This window comes from Theobroma umbraticum, unplaced genomic scaffold, assembly GCF_002168275.2.
Source record: "Theobroma umbraticum cultivar Fairchild unplaced genomic scaffold, ASM216827v3 scaffold_30.0, whole genome shotgun sequence".
Classification (NCBI taxonomy): domain Eukaryota; kingdom Viridiplantae; phylum Streptophyta; class Magnoliopsida; order Malvales; family Malvaceae; genus Theobroma; species Theobroma umbraticum.
Genome location: NW_018397254.1, coordinates 6,609,726 through 6,625,717, shown reverse-complemented (window position 1 = coordinate 6,625,717; position 15,992 = coordinate 6,609,726). Strand labels below are relative to the sequence as shown.

Below are 15,992 nucleotides of genomic sequence, written 5' to 3'. Positions count from 1 at the left end.
CTTGAGAGAGGGTGGGGTTCTTTCCGTGGAATAAAAGTCACGCGGTTTCGCGGAGGGAAAGGTGGGCAGCCCAAATTTTCGACCCTAATAAAAAGGAAGGTATCGAAATTATTAATTTACCATAAATTTCGGATGTCGCATTGCAAAGCCCATAAGCTTCTTTCCTTAATTACATTTTATTCTTGTCTCAATTGCAAAACAAACCCTTAATCTTATATTTATTTTAATTTACTGAAATTAATCCATAGTAGTGTGATATAATTAATATAAATATATAGTAATTCTTCAATCCCCTTTATTGACTTGTGTTTGCATCATGTTGGGTATAAATTCACCAAAGAAGTTCATCTGCAATTGAGATTTTTATATTAGAAGCACCCTTGTCCTATCTGATACATTTTGTCATCCTAAAAAAAGGAATAGTTGATGCAAATTAGAATTGGCTTCACATTTACATCCTTTATGTGAAGAATTCATCGTATAGACCAAATTTCTAGTTGTCGATATTTTGATAAATAAAGTAGTTCACTTTTACAAAGAGATCTCATTGTACAAAAAAGGAAATTGTGTTGGTCGTTCACAATTTTAATAAGTTGTTTTGGTTTAAAAAGGAAATTAAAGAATAAATGATAGGAGTTGCCTGTAAATATAGAAGGAGTTGATGGGTATAAAAATAAGAAAGGGAGAGAAAAAAAAGAATTCTAAGGGGAAAACAAAAATTTGGGTGTAAATGCCGTGCCCAAGGATTAATGTTTCATCTCAATAAATCGCGCTCTTGATTGGTCGCTATTTGACTATTGACTTTGTTACTGGGCTCTTTGCTGTGTTTGCACCCAGATCGAGACTTCCAGAATTTTAATTTATCTTTTGCTTTTATTTATTTGTTTATTTTTATTATTTTATATTAGGAATTCCTTTGTTGGCAAGGACTCAAATTGTGAGACACCTCCAAGGGTATTCTCGACAGAACGGGCCAAAAGACAAGGACATAACCGGCACAGAGTTCATCTTAAATACGTGGTGATAGGGCATCCCCAGTGTTGATCCAAACAGGGAAGAAGCTAGGCGCCACCCCAACCAGAAGAAGAAGATTGAAATAATCGGAAGAGAGAAGGTCCAGATCGCCGTTGTGCGGTCCGACAATCGGACGGTCATTATTTATTTGGTAAAGCCGCGTTCTTCCTGATCTTCTTTAACACTCTAACAACAACAACAAAAAGGAGAGAAGAATCGGAACCGACGATGGAGTTTTGAGGGGATTTGTTTTTGATGCGATCGGTTTGTGATTTATATCTAGCAAAGGTTTTCGACAATCATCAAATTTGGCGGAGGCGATTGTTATTTTTGATTTGATTTTTTGAAAGAAAAAAAGGTATTGAAAACCCTAGATTTTGAATTTCTACGCTTTGTTTGTGGTTGTTTTTCCCATCTTCAAAAAAAATTAAAGCAGTGGAGTCCCCCATCGGATTCGGCTTTGGTCAGATCTTAAAGAATCTTAATCAGAGGATGAGCAGATTTAGGGTTTTTTGGAAGAATTCATTGAAGAAACTTGTTGAAGAGAAGGCTATTTCTTGTTCGGATTCTTCTAGATCAACCTTAGGCATAGGCGGCATTGAATTGATTAAACTTTTCTTCTTCACTGCCGGAGATATTTGTCCATGAGGCTCTCGGCATCGTTAGCTGCAGGAGCTTTTTGAAAAGGAGTTTTTATTGCATAAAAATAGGCGTAACCATTGCTCTGGTCCCAATAATAGGCTTCAAGAGCTAGGCTATTTGTCTAATCAACCTAGCTGTTTGGCAAATCAAGAACTAGAGACAATTTCTGGGAGCTGTCTTGCTGCGGCGATAGATTGATTAGATAGAAACTTTTAGGGTGTTTGTTTTTATTATCAGTTGCTATGATGATGATTGCTTGCCTATGCGTTCTGACGTGTTTATCTTCTCATGAATTTGGTATTTCATGTTTATATGATTTGGATCTATGGGTTTTGGGTTATATTTTCTGATTTAAGGAGCCTCGTGTGCTTGTTTGTGAAAATCAAAACTCCATAGCTGCAGAAAAGAGGTTTAGAACTATTGAAGGGGAGAGTTTTGTTTGTCCTGTGAAGGGGGACTAGGAGATCTTTGCTGATGTTTTGGCCCATGGTCAGACTGCGAGGCAGATGGTTTTGACATGAAGCAGCTTGGTTGCCATGTCTTTTTAGGCATAGATTGAAACAACTGTATATCTGTTATTACTGGAAGTAATTATGTGGAAATAATGCTTAGCAAAGTACACAGTTTGTTAAATCTGTAGCTCTACCTCTTTTGATGTTGATACCTTTACTGTATATGTCTTGTTGTTCGCAAAAGAATCCTGATTCGAAGCATTAGGAACAAACTTTATCCAAAGTTATATTCTCAATTGAGGGAAGTTTTCCTGGACTTCAAAACTGGTCAGGATTATCTGCCTCAAGGTAAATGACCTTTGGAGGCATATGCTGGTAGCCTTGTTAGCAGCTTTGGGGCTCAATAAACTGATGAATCTCTTTTATTTGGTGGATTGGATGTTTTAAGCTTGTTTATTTGTTCCCCTTTATTTTTGTGTATATAAGGCTGATCTTGTTCTTGGATGTTGTTATTTTACAGGCAGTACGCGTTGAGGGCTTGAGTTTTAAAGTGATCTCTATATAGCAATCTGATCTGTTAAATATCCGACAATATTGGAGGAACCCATTTTACTGTAAGTGTCTAGGCCTTGTTATGTTATTACACAAAAAGGCAAAATTTTGAGAGCGAAGGACTAAAAAACTACAGAACTTCATAATAATAGTCCGCATCACTTCACATATTTATTTTATACATATTCCATTTGTCAGCATGTGTATTTAATGTCATTTGTAGCATGGATGCAGATTTGATTGGAGCTTTGTTTTAATTTTTTGCAGAGCGGTATTTGTACTTGCCCCAGGAGTTTCTCTTCTCCTCTGGTGTCAAGTAGGAAGCAAGAAGCCACGGCATCCTGCAAGACTTGTCGTGGTAGACCATTAGTTGATGGGATAGGGTCTGTGTCTGCAGGCATGATGAGCACAGTAGGTCTGGAACTTACAAGTTTTATAAACCCTGACTTGACTTGGAAGACAGTGTCAAAGGGGAATAGGAGTGGCACCAGGCGTACAAGGAAACTGGGTGCTAAAAACTTGACGATGGGAATGGGGCTAGCTGATAAAAATGCCAGAACAGCGGAGGATGTTACAGTTTCTGAGTCTGAGAAGGTTAAATTGCGTTCTTTTGCGCTTATAAAACTACCCTTATTTGCTCTTGTTTGTTTTAACTAATTCTCTGCTTTTCTATTAGCAGCTTGGTGTGGATGTTTTAGGACGGCGCTTTGGTGACAAAGTAGAGCAGGTGCCAATTAAGAAAAGAAGATTTATGTTCCGGTCTCCATCACCTCCGCCACCACTGACCCCTTCGCTGCACCTTGAAGCCTCTGGACAGGATGTAGATTTTCAATCTGCATCAGGTAAAAATTCTGGTTCAAATTCAGCTCAGAGGCGACGGCTCAAGAAAACTGATATTTTGACCAAGTCAACTGTTGCTGTTGATGATGGGACGTTTTCAAAGGTAATAAATGATGTCGAGGATTTCTCAGGGATTGAAATACTTGCAGCTGCTGCTTGCAGTGATAGTATGGGAGATGATGTTACTGAAAATGAGGGAAATACATTACTAGAAGCATCAACACAAGAGAGAATTGAGTCTTCAGCATCATTGGAGACAGCTTGTTGCTCCCCAAAAGATTCGGTAAATGAAGGTAAAACTGAGGGCTCATCTTTCCAGGATAATTCTCCTGCTCCTTTACATGAATCTCTTGGAGATAGGGATAACACAACAGCGGAAAGGTCCATCCCCTTGCCAGATGATAGGTTACTCTGGGATTTAAATCTTTCAATGGATGCTTGGCCTTGCGATGGTGGGGATATTGATTCTCAAAAGGATGCTGTGGATAATACATCTGTGAGAAGTGAAGAGCTGCAGACTAAGGAACCTCAAGATATCAAAAATGATACTATGAACAGAGTGGTTTCATCTGATGTTGATGGCAACGATGAGGTTAACAAGATGACTTCAGATTTTAAAATCCTGCCTGTTGGAACTGATGATTTGAGTGGAGAGAAACAGGAATCTGAAGGATGCTTTGGCTCCAGTGAGAACAAAACTGAACATGTTCCGGTGCCGGTGGTTGATGCTGAGAATTCCTTGATCTGTGCTGCTGCTGAGACAAATGCCTCCACTGAGGCAGTAAACATGGATCAATGCCTCAGTCATTCTCCTCTTCCTGGATTGGATAAGAGCACATCTGGGTCTGAGGGAAACCAAGAAACATCATTTTCAACTCATAATATTGGGCTGAACACAGTAGGGTGTATTTCTGAGGCAGAGGTGGGCAAAACTGTTTGTGTAGAAAATGCTCAGGTAGAGGAGTCTGATGTTGCTTCTCCCTACGTACCAGTTTTAGAGACGGTTGCTAATGACATTCAGAAAACCAGTGTTAATGAAGATGATAAGGATCATGGAATAGATTCTGGCTTGCAAGATGTGAAAATTTTTGCTCAGGACCTGGATAATCCTCGACCTCTAGAAACCCCTGAAGATGAGCATGCAAATGGGACAGAGGAGATGGACATATGCCATCCTTCACCAAAGTCTGAAGATATGTCCATATCGGATGATGATGTTGTGGAGGCTATGGAACGAACTGATGGAGCTTCTTCAACGTATACTGCTCAAACTGATTCTGATACTCATGTTGGGTCGGAGGCATTGTTGCAAAAGTCTTCCAGAAATTTTGTTGCTACTACAGGAGCTGGTGAGTTTTCTGCTCAGGAGGCATGTAGAAATTATGTTAATGGTCCTACAAGCTACTTGGATAAGGCCAACCTGAATGATCTTGCGAATGAAAGCCATGACTCTGCTGTTTCTCAAGATATGGTATTGACAGTTGGCATGGGAACCCACTCAGAAGTTCAGGCTGGTTATGATTCACAGTTTGAGGATGGGGAGTTGAGGGAAACAGATGTTCACTGTTGGGAGGAAGCTGAACAGGTGGACTATGACACTGAATTTGAGGAAGAAAGATCATTTGGCTTGGAAGCTGAGAGTGGTGAGAAGAAATTAGAGGCAGAAAGAGGGTCAAGTCCTGATGTAACTGGAAATTTTAAATATTGTGAAACTGGAGATGCTTTGAGGGAAAATTCAGCGGGCTTAAAGATGAGAACTGTGGAAGTGTCTGATGGTGAAACAAAGAAAACCGATTGCCTGGATGGGTCTAATGTCAGAGATTATGATTTGAAGGTAGATTTATCTAAGGTAACGAAAAGGGAGTTGCTTTCCCGTGTTGAAGGATCATTATCCTCTGATGCTGTTCATAGAAGCAGGTGAACTGTTTTGATCCATTGTCTATTACCTATGATGTGCATTTCTAGCTTTTTGTGTAATTGCTGATTATTCTAATATCACAGGTCTGACAATTTTGATGGTTCGTTTCCTCGAGCTGAGAGGGAGGCTGGTTCTGATAAATTCGTGGGGAGGGATAGATCTGCTTCACATATGCGTGGCAGAAGCCCAGGAGGTGGTCACTTTTTTAATCCTTCAGCTAGTTATTGGGATTCTAAACGGCAGAATTCACCTATTTATCATAATCCTTACAATTTTGGGCGCCCCAGACCAAAAAGTGTTGTGGAGAGCCGTGGATATCCAATGGCCACGGACCAAGCATCTTCAGAAGCTACTGGTGTTGCAAGACCTGACAACCGCATTAGCAGGCAATTTATAGGCTCCTCCAATGGTTTGTATAGACCTTTCGTTAGAAGGAGATCACCAGTTGAAAGAGATGATTCCTATGGTATGCATACAAGAATGGCAACTGTAAGAGATGCTAGTCCTGATCGGACTAGGTTTAGAAGATATCAACAGGGGGTTAGTAGAGGCATCAGAGATGAATATCTCAGGCATATTCCTGATGATGGCACAGAATATTTTAGTCGCATGCCACATCGTCTAGGCAGGAGAGAAAGAAGCATTTCCCCCCATGGTAGACCTCATTACACTTTACCTTACAAGAAAACTCGGTCAAGATCAAGGAGCCGCTCTCCAATTGGTTGGTTATTGCCGAGGGATCGAAATGAGGGTTCAAGACGTCGCAGCAGGTCACCAGATTTTAGGTCTGATGCTAGAGTAGATAGGGTGAGGTTGCCATTTACAAAGCGTTTTGCAGCAGATTATGGAGAGGAGTTTATTTCCCCACCAAGAAGTCGCATTTCACCACAGCGAAATTCCAGGATGTTTGACGATCGAAATACTGGTTTAGACCATTTTAGGGGCCGGAAATCACCTGTGAGGATGTTTCGGCAGGGCCAAAGGTTTGATCAAGTGCGCCCAATTCGGAGATTGAATTCAGATGATTACTTCAGACACATGATTCGCCCCAGAAGATTTCCTGATATGGTTGGTGCTGGTAAAGGATGTAAATATGAAGGCAGTGATGATGATAAACATGGCAGCAGATATGAGATGATTCATCGAGTGAGGCGGTATGATACAGATGGTGCAGTCCGGCGGTTTCGGTATAATGCAGAAGATTCATATGTGGCTAATAACTCTTTAACTGTGACTAATGCACTTGGGGTCTCATCTAGGAGGCCTGATGATGCACCTAGGACAGCTAGTGAAGATAGGTCATTTAAGATGCAACAACCGTGAGAGGATGTGGTTGGAAAGGGAGATGTGTAACTTGGAAGAGGTATATCTCTTTCTCCTTTACCTAGTCTGGCTGTATATGCCGGTGGATGGGAGATGTTTTTTTTTTCTGCTTTTATCATTTCCATTTATTGGGCAGGATGCATCCTAGTTCTGTCTGATTTTTTGGTTGGTAGCCTCCCTTAGCAAAGAAAATTTTTTGTCCTCTTAGGTTTGGTGTTCATTTTCTACAGTTTCCTCTTTACTCCTTTTAATGGTCATTTTCTTCTTGCCTAGAAGGTTGTCCCCATCTCTATATGCGAGGCAATTAAGGTATAATGGTTTAAGTAGAAATTAAGGTTTCCTTTTTTTTTCTTTGGGGTGCAATGCTTCAATTTAATTTTAAAGGCTTTTGTCATTTCATCTTTTCTCTGTCATGGCTGTCAAAAATAGGTAATCGTTTTAGAGCTCATCTATGCTGATTGCTTAACTTGAAAAGTAACTGTGTCAGGATCACACTTTTATAAAATAGTTCATCTTACAAACCTAGTCGCATCAATACTTTACCCGTTCATTGCTTTGTTAGTAGCTCGTAAAATGGAACTAAATTTTAATTAAATCCTCATCTGAAATCTGCATAGCTCCTCCATACCATAAGGTAATCATGCAGAAACGTTTTACACAGAGAAGAGATGACTCTGGCCATTAAACCCAACTGTCAGTTTATGTTTTGCTGTTCTTGTCAATTAGGGCTTATTTGTATTGTAGGTTTTAAATACTGTTAAGTTCATCGTGGAGGGTTAATGTTAGAAATGGTAAAAATTGCAACCCATCAAATTTACATCGACACTGAATCGAAATCCTTATGATGTTACAGATATAAACAGAAATGTATGATTTACCTCGTGGACAGTTGGATTTAATGGCCCGAAAAGGCGCATAAAGATAAAAGTAGGGACGGTTCTGCCTTTTGGTCACCAGGCGAAGCTAATCGACTCAAAATGCAAGTAATCTGCCAAACCAGAAGAACAGATTGCAGCCACTTCTTGTCGCATTTCTCGCGGTCCGCTCACAATAACACCAACGCTGGTTCCCTTGCGTCGAAACAATATCTCTGCCACAAACAGAACATAAGGTGTCAAGCAATTTAGAATATGCCAAATATGTATAGGATGCCATATTCAGACCCTTACATGTTGCTGTATGAGGGTCAAGTTTCCTTGTAACATTATAGAGAGAACCGTAAAGAAAGTTAACCTACTTTTTAAGTCAGGTCTTTCACCGTAATGGACCTTGGTGGCTTGGAGTAAAGACTGGTGCGGAAAGCTTTCTAGTTCTCTGTCTGCATTGTGAAACCATGCTGGGGATGTCTTTGGCGGAGTATCCATGCCTTGGATCTGTCTCGTCCCCTTGCCGGTTTGTTTCTTGCTCCAGAGAAAAACAGCAGTTGCTGTCATTGCTATGGCGGTGCATATGAATAACATGTGTAAAGCAGCTCTTGCTGAGCTAGCGTATATCATACCAGTATTATGGTCAATTGGGTATATATAGTATCGTGTTAAAATGCCAAGGAGAAGAAGAAAGATGACAAACGAAGATGATATTATCACTCCAAGCCAGAGCCAGCTATTTGGGCCTAAAATTGCAGAAACTGGTGCATCTAATGCGTTAGGCTTGAACCATACATTTTGAGGGAGCCTGCGGTTATCTGTAGCTGGCTCTTTATCTCTTGTTACATAAGCTTCAATCTGTAACTTTAAGCAGGAAACATCAACCGTGGCGCCTGAAACTGGGAGTAGCAATTCTAACATGGTGAGATCTACAGATTTCTTGAATGCGCATATGAGGAAAGTCTGCGGAATCCTGTCACTACTGCTACTGGCCTTAAAGAGGAGCTCTCGGATAATTGAGATCAAAGGAGTAATGCCGCTACCTCCACTCAGCATCACGAGTGTGTCATGCCTGCAGCGCATGTAGAAACATGTTATTGTTTGCTTGGTAAGAAGTGGGCACAAAAGGCTTCATCAAATTTATCGTTGCAAAAACAGGGGAAGAGCTCATTTTGTTTTGGTAAGTACCTTAGAAAAGGAGTTGAAGCAGGCCCATAAGGTCCTTCAATGGAGACCTCAAGGTGATCTATAGGTGAAGGGGATGACAGCTTCTGGTACAACTCAGAAGACCAACTTCCTTCACTTTTGATGACAATGCTCAGGTTGTCGGGATTCATATTGCTACTGGAGGTAATTGTAAAAGGATGCCACTGCAGCTTGGAAATGCCACGCACATTTACAAAAACCATGCTTGTAGGAGTGTAACTCAATTCTGATACCAGAATAAACAAACAGAGAGTCAATCATCCGAAGGTTTTTCTCCTTTGTTTTTCTTTTCAAGTAACGAAAAGAGTTGAAACTCAAAGGTCCCATCTATGATGCCAGTACAGCTATTTCTCTGAAACTGGAAAAATAACTATTTTAGGCAACCCGCAGAGAGTCACGTGTGAGTAAAAAGTTTAACTTACCTGGGCTCTTGGAGAAGTTCAACTCAACAGTTTCACAAGGTAATATACGTGCTGAAACCAAGCTAATCCTTTGTTGGGATTGTAAGAATCTTAGATATCGATCTATGAGGAAGAGGTAGAAACCAGGAAGCATGATGCAAGAGTAGGAGAACCCCACATGAAAGACGAAGAAGACAACAAAGACAATGTAGAGATGATGAATGTAATAGAAGAGCTCAAACATTTTTCGCCTTATTTGTGGGAGGCTTGTTGCCCACATGGCTAATCCAGAGAGCAATGCTATTTCTCCAGCCACATTTGAAACATCAACCTTATCCCATTTAAGCACCTGCAGGCAAGCACAATTATCCACTTTGCAACTTCAGGAAATAAAAGAACAAGAATTGAGAGATCATTTATTCTTTTCAAACTATTTAGTGGAAAATGTGTAGCTGATGCGTGGATTCCTAGAGTCCAACTCTTTGGGCTCAATGTAGACGATCTGTAATTAGTTTAAATCTAGAAGATGTTAAAATTTGATCAAGTAGAGCATGTTAAAGCCCCCTCAAAATGCTTCAATGGCTATTAAGCCTCCACATTTGGTTGTTGTTCTGATATTCAAGGTCTATGATCCTCGAACCAGGACTCGCTGATGGTGCCTGTAATTTGCTGGACGGCTCTTATGCAGAGAGGGTTTTGACATTATTTACATCTTCATATAGAAATGATTATTTCATCACTTACGAAAGTAAACAAGAATGTTGTTATTTACCTCTGACATCTGCCTTGTCTTGGCCCAGAAGAAAATGAAACTTAAGCCGTGGGCTGTGAAAATGGTCATAGCTATATGCCCCATCCAAATATGATACTTGACACTTGCCTCTGAGGTAAGGCCAATAAGCCGCAAAACTGATGATCCTCTAGTCACCGGGAAGAAGAGAAAAGCTACGCAAATGTTGCCTACTAGACCAAGTGCTAGACCTGACATTTCCAACTTAGCCTCCCACCTGCCAGGAAAACCGAAACCGTCATCAAATTATTCCCCAAATTGGAACCAATTTTATTATCTTAGCCAGGTAAAAGGCACTGACACTGCTCGAATTCAGTGGAATAAGATTCTTACACAAGCAGTCCACCCTTTGCAGCCATTTGGTCGATATGCACGAACATATGAGTCAAGTAGGAAGAGGTTGACCAAACTAACAGCGCAACAAACATGGTTAGAAATGAGAGCTCCATCCAAGAAACAATACCGAGAGGACCTCTCACGATCACTGGTTGCTTCAAAGTGGCAAACCTCGATGTTTGAACTAATCTGCTCCCAAGAAATCAGCAGCCAGCAGTTAACTACTCAAGTATATGACACAAAACACTATTGAAAAAGAAACTGATACGTGAAGATGTACCTATGGCGGTTGAGATCAGTATCTTTCTTTCCCAAATGAAGGTAAATACAGCCCATTGTAGCAATGAAGAGGATGGGAAATGTGTAAATCAGCATAGATGCACCTATATCCAAGCTGAGTTAGAAAAAAAAAATTCAAAAAGAACAAAACGAACTTCAGAAGACTCTAAAAAACTGAACTGCTCTTCGATACCTTGGTCTCCAAAGTATGTTGACTGCGTTTTTGCACGGATTTCTGGCATCCAATGCTCAAAATATAAATTCGTGGGCATCATGATCCACAGCACCATATAGGCAAGAAATACCGGCACTAAGAACAGCTTAATGGCTGCTCTAACCATCTTCATTATGTTCTCAGGAAGCACTTTCTTGGACAACCTCTGAACCCCTCCTTCTCACGTTGCCTATAATCCAATTGTAGCGATTATTCTACCTTTATATAGCAAGAATGTCAAACAATATATAAAAAGGGAAAAAAATAAAAGGGGGCATAATATAAGGAGCAAGGCGTGTGTACCACGTTCATCAAGAACCAATGCACGTGCTAATGGCCCTGCAAGCCAAATTATACGTCCATTAATATTGTACAAATACGACTAAATGCATTTTTTCAAGTTACTGACTTCTGATGTTGGAACGTTGCAACGCCATGAATTTAGTGTTCATTCCATTGCAGTTGTCTTATTTATTTAAATGTTTAATTCTCCTTTTAAAATTTGTCTAGTGGTCAAATCTCAAATAAACAAAGAAACACTTGAAAACATTTTAGGTTCATGAAATTACTCATGATTCTTATTATTGCACTCTTTTCAAGAAGCAATTATTAGAACTCGATGTTGGCCCTTGTTTTGTCCGAGGATGGAAATTGGTGGAATATTGGTTGTTGATCCCTAAAGACAGGCTCGAGTGAATAATTATGCTAGCTTTATTTGTGTCTTGACGGACTGCATCAGCGTCTGTTTCCCCTCTATATTGCTTTGACGTATTCCTTGATCTTTGTTGCCTGTGGTCAAAGCTTTTTGAGTTGGTTTGCCACTGTGTTAAGAGCAGGCTAAAATTGGAGTCTACGTCATACATTCTGGATCACTGTACTAAATCAGTCAGGTTGATGCTTAAACATAATTTTGGAGGTGAAAATACTGTTTCAACTTCTCTAACATAATTAGCATAAGTTTCCTTTAGAGCCTAAGTCCGGAATTGGGAAGCGATTAGTTTGTACTATTATATAAGTAAATTAGGTTCATATTTTTAATTTTGTATTGTGTTTCATTTTTTTAGACCCTTACCCCTATGCTAACCTCTATATATGAGTTATTGTCCACTTTCCAACCTCTACCCCTATACTAACCCTTATATTTGTCCACTTTCCGACCCCTACGTTTATGCTTATGTGGAATTCATGACTCTCTTCTAAAGGTAAGGGGACATTGGACATTCTTCCGCTTTGATGTAAAATTGTCATGATCCACACCTATTCCTATAAAGTATTGTTTGTTTAAACTCGTTGGTCTCACGACTTTACTTCACAAAAGAAGTCTCACAAATTGAAAGTAGTGTGCATCTTTAAATGTCTAGTATTATTCTAATATACAATCGATATGAGATTCATAACTTCTTTTTTAGAATCATAACATCCTTTCTTGACTCTCTACACCTTCTTTTCGATGTGAGACTTATGACTCTGCCCGTTAGGAGTATATCTCTATAATGTGGGATTAATATGATTTCATGCTAGGATCATGACAAATAGTCTTGAACTATATAATAAAAATAGTAAATTATATTTTTTCTTAAGAATTTTTTAAAATTTTGATAATTATTTAAAAATTTTAAAATTACTAGTTTCAAGTTAAAAAGTTATCATATGAATTATTTCTATCATATAATGAAAGACAAGTGACCTAGTTACGAAATTGTAAACTAATTTCACTTATTTTTCTATCTTTTTATACAATTTATATTTGATTAATCTAAGAGTTGAATTTCATATACTATTGATATAAATCATGCATATCAAGTTTTAGGTTAATTATTTGTTTGATATAATAAAATTTTGATAATTAAATATATATTAAAAAATAATTTAAAATTTTACATATATAAGAATATGAATAACTTGTTAAATTCAATAATTAGTTTGTCAAATTATTAATTGTACATCAAAATTTTCTCATAAATTAATCCGTTCTCACAATAAATATTATATTATCATTAAAAAAAACTTAATAAGATGAGGATTTTCTTTTTTATTCTTCATTTTGCACACGAGTTCCAATTTTTCTTTTTGTTTGTTAGTCATTGCCCAATATGGTAAAAAAGAAATTGTGAGTACCATGCGTGCGGATTCCGCCAAAAATTGCTCATTTATATAACTTTTTGTGTTTCAAAACATTAGGATACTAGTCAAAACAAATAATAATTAATTTATCATTAAAATTTTTTTATTTGACATATAATCAAAATAAATAATAATTAATTAATTTTAATTTTTATATTAGATGAATAAGAATTTGAACTTTACTTTTTATGTTAAATTATATATATATATATATATATTAATTAAGGAATCAAATACTTGATGTTAGGATATTTAGAAGACAAGTCTTAATTGCAAACTTTTGTAACGACTCTCATCTATGGCTTTTACTGGCACACAAGTCATGTAGACAAACTCACATACACATAACCTGGCAAGCCCTTTACACCTTATTTATTTTACCATTATTTTCCTCTTATATATTATCTTTATTATTTCAATTAATTACATTAAACATCGATACAACTATCACATCCATAATACTCACTAAAACAATATTAATTAAGTTTCTATCACACTTTGACTATCATATCAAAAAATTTCAAATATGATACAATGTTTTTTAAATAATATAACTTCAATTTTAATTTACAACATCTAAGGGTCTTTGTCTAAAATAGCTGTAAACACATTACTTCTTACAAGTTGGAAACGACTCGATGATTGGGCAGTAGAGTGACACAACAGACAGCTAGGAGCCATTTACCTACACAACTACAGAAGGTATCCTCACCAACAATGTCCCAAACTATTTATTTATTTGCACAATTGTATATGTGGATGAATTTCACAGTGATCATCGGCTTAATGAGCAAGTAAAGAGAGGAAACAAACATAAGGTTGGAGCATTTATAAATCTAGAAATAATTGATGAAAATATAATTAATTAAATTGAGAGATTTTATGCCTTACAAGTCTTAAAAATAATAAATTATAAGTAAACACATATGGAAATAGTTATAATTAGTATGTTGAAATCTTTCTACTCTAGTATCCTTTCAATAGTAAATCCAATGGTAAGTATAAAATGAGAAATCTGAAACATAAAAATGTAGAATAACCACTCACCAATGAATACATAAATTTTACTTGCCATGTAAAAACAAAATTCAAGTATTACTTGCCATGTTTAATAAAAATCAATAAGTGAGCATCAACTTCGGGTAGGTCTAGTATAGCCTTTAGGCTTACTCTTTCGTGTCAATAACATCATCACCTACTTGTAGGAACTCCCCACGCCGTCAAATATAAATCAAGACTTTAGGTCCCCTTTTCCCTGCTCGTGGGAATTCCCTATGCCACTAAATATAAGTCGAGGTTTTAAGTTCTCTTTTACCTACTTGTGAGAACTTCTCATGCCACCAAATAAAAGTTGAGGCTTTAGGTCCCCTTTTACTTACTTGTGGGAACTCTCCACACCACCGGAGGCAGAGGGGAAGGGAGGTTAGTAAGGCCCCCCAACAATACCCTTACAAAAATTTTAAAATTTTTCTAACCTATTTTGTTTTTTTTTAATTAATTTTGTCCATACAATAATTTTTTATTTGGTAAGATGTCTCACAACAATTAGTCAACAACTAATTTTAATAAGATTAAAATAAAATCTAGTGCAATAGAATTATTTTCAAAATCCTACTTCTCCAAAACCTCACAAACACCCTATTGTTCTCTTTTTTTTAACCAAATATTATAGAAACAAAAAAAATCCATTTTTTTTACACTTTTTTGCTTGCCAGTATTCTCTATGTAGAAAACTTATAGTCAGTAAGTCAATTTTTATGTCACGATAATTAGTAAATTTGGTTTATTTACTTTTTTTATTTTTAATATTTTCAACTTTAAAATTTTTCATTATTTAATAATTTAGGATTTATTATCTTAGTCATTTTTTGTTGAAAGCAACAAAGCAAGGATTTGATTAAGCACCTAAAGTTAGTTATTACTTATTTATTTAGAGACTTTCTTACTGCTTTCTTACTAATTATTTTTTTTTATTTGCTTAGATTCTTGTGAACAATTAAGTTTTTTATTCGGAATTGCTTCTTCATTAAATTGTTTATTGATGTTATATTTAGTTTTGTGCTTAATTTTAGGGAATTACTTCCCATTGAAGTATTTATTGATAGTCCTTCATATTTTTTAAGGAATTACTTTCCATTGAGAGTTTTGTTATTATATTTGTTAATTTTCGTTTGTTGTTAAGCTTATCTAGTCTAGAAATTGAGATTATTTTCATTATTAAATTATTTATGATTATTAAAAAAATTATTTATGATTATACAAAAAAAATTATTTTTGATTATAGTAGTTAATTCTTTTAAGTAAATTATTAAGATTGATTCTTTCAATAATTTTCATATAAATTTTTTCTATCTAAGTTGCTTTATATTGTCTTTGGCTCTTTACCTCCCAAAGGTGAAATCCTGGCTCTACCACTACATGCCACCAAATATAAATAAGGGCTTCAGGTCTCATCTATATTTACTCATGGGAACTCTTCGCACCATCAAATATAATTCGAGACTTTAGATTCCTTTTTTATTATAAATATCAATAATCAATAATCATTACTTTGTACACAAAGACCACATTAACCTAATGTGGTAGCAAATCTTACCTTCTGAGTGTCTCCATTTTATTAAAAAATATATATATAATTTCAATGCATTCACGAAATGTGATAAAGCAGTATATAGTATAATTATAAACCAAATGTTTATGCACAAATTTATTTTTGAGAGATGGCACTTTAACCAAACAGCAAGCATTGAGGAAAATAGCAAGTAAAATTGTCACTTTCCATGAGTCAAACAATGACTATTGACCAAAGAACCATACAAACCTTGCAAGGCAGATTTGAAGTATAAACTTGTCAAAGTTTTGTTCCATATTTTTAAAAGCATGTAATTATATACATATATCTTATAAAAAAATGGATTTAAAATCTTTATCACAATCACAAACAACTTAGGGCTTTTTACCAACTCATACTTTTCATAATTTCATTTAAATATTAAGTGTAACATATATAATATATTTTTAGAAATATAGTTTTG

General features: G+C 36.6%; 2 protein-coding genes across 3 annotated transcripts; one reads left to right on the top strand and one right to left on the bottom strand.

Annotated features, from left to right (window-relative positions):
• The first annotated feature begins 1,028 nt into the window (after window positions 1-1,028).
• On the top strand, window positions 1,029-7,140 carry LOC110427502 (dentin sialophosphoprotein-like protein). 2 transcript variants are annotated; one of them, XM_021443053.2, is made up of 5 exons: window positions 1,029-1,372; window positions 2,629-2,722; window positions 2,928-3,254; window positions 3,340-5,417; window positions 5,502-7,140. In XM_021443053.2, the coding sequence occupies exons 3-5, from the start codon at window positions 3,060-3,062 to the stop codon at window positions 6,739-6,741; spliced, it is 3,513 nt and encodes a 1,170-aa protein (XP_021298728.1). In that variant the 5' UTR covers window positions 1,029-1,372; window positions 2,629-2,722; window positions 2,928-3,059; the 3' UTR covers window positions 6,742-7,140. The 2 variants fall into 2 exon arrangements, with proteins under 2 accessions (XP_021298728.1, XP_021298734.1); XM_021443059.2 differs by having other exon boundaries at window positions 1,029-2,456; window positions 5,502-6,765.
• Window positions 7,141-7,597: 457 nt separating this feature from the next.
• On the bottom strand, window positions 7,598-11,047 carry LOC110425093 (ferric reduction oxidase 2-like). The gene is made up of 8 exons (XM_089782339.1): window positions 10,813-11,047; window positions 10,621-10,723; window positions 10,338-10,529; window positions 9,987-10,221; window positions 9,236-9,563; window positions 8,796-9,039; window positions 7,979-8,679; window positions 7,598-7,831 (listed from the first exon to the last, which is right to left on the bottom strand). The coding sequence occupies exons 1-8, from the start codon at window positions 10,964-10,966 to the stop codon at window positions 7,692-7,694; spliced, it is 2,097 nt and encodes a 698-aa protein (XP_089638465.1). The 5' UTR covers window positions 10,967-11,047; the 3' UTR covers window positions 7,598-7,691.
• Window positions 11,048-15,992: the final 4,945 nt, after the last annotated feature.

Excerpts from the sequence above, each read along its gene's own strand:
- LOC110425093 (XM_089782339.1), bottom strand. The coding sequence starts at position 10,966 with ATGAAGATGGTTAGAGCAGCCATTAAGCTGTTCTTAGTGCCGGTATTT. Across the intron at positions 10,724-10,812 it reads AACATACTTTGGAGACCAAG|GTGCATCTATGCTGATTTAC; the intron begins GTATCGAAGAGC and ends GCTTGGATATAG. Across the intron at positions 9,040-9,235 it reads GAACTTCTCCAAGAGCCCAG|AATTGAGTTACACTCCTACA; the intron begins GTAAGTTAAACT and ends TTCTGGTATCAG.
- LOC110427502 (XM_021443053.2), top strand. The coding sequence starts at position 3,060 with ATGATGAGCACAGTAGGTCTGGAACTTACAAGTTTTATAAACCCTGAC. Across the intron at positions 3,255-3,339 it reads CAGTTTCTGAGTCTGAGAAG|CTTGGTGTGGATGTTTTAGG; the intron begins GTTAAATTGCGT and ends TTCTATTAGCAG. Across the intron at positions 5,418-5,501 it reads GATGCTGTTCATAGAAGCAG|GTCTGACAATTTTGATGGTT; the intron begins GTGAACTGTTTT and ends CTAATATCACAG.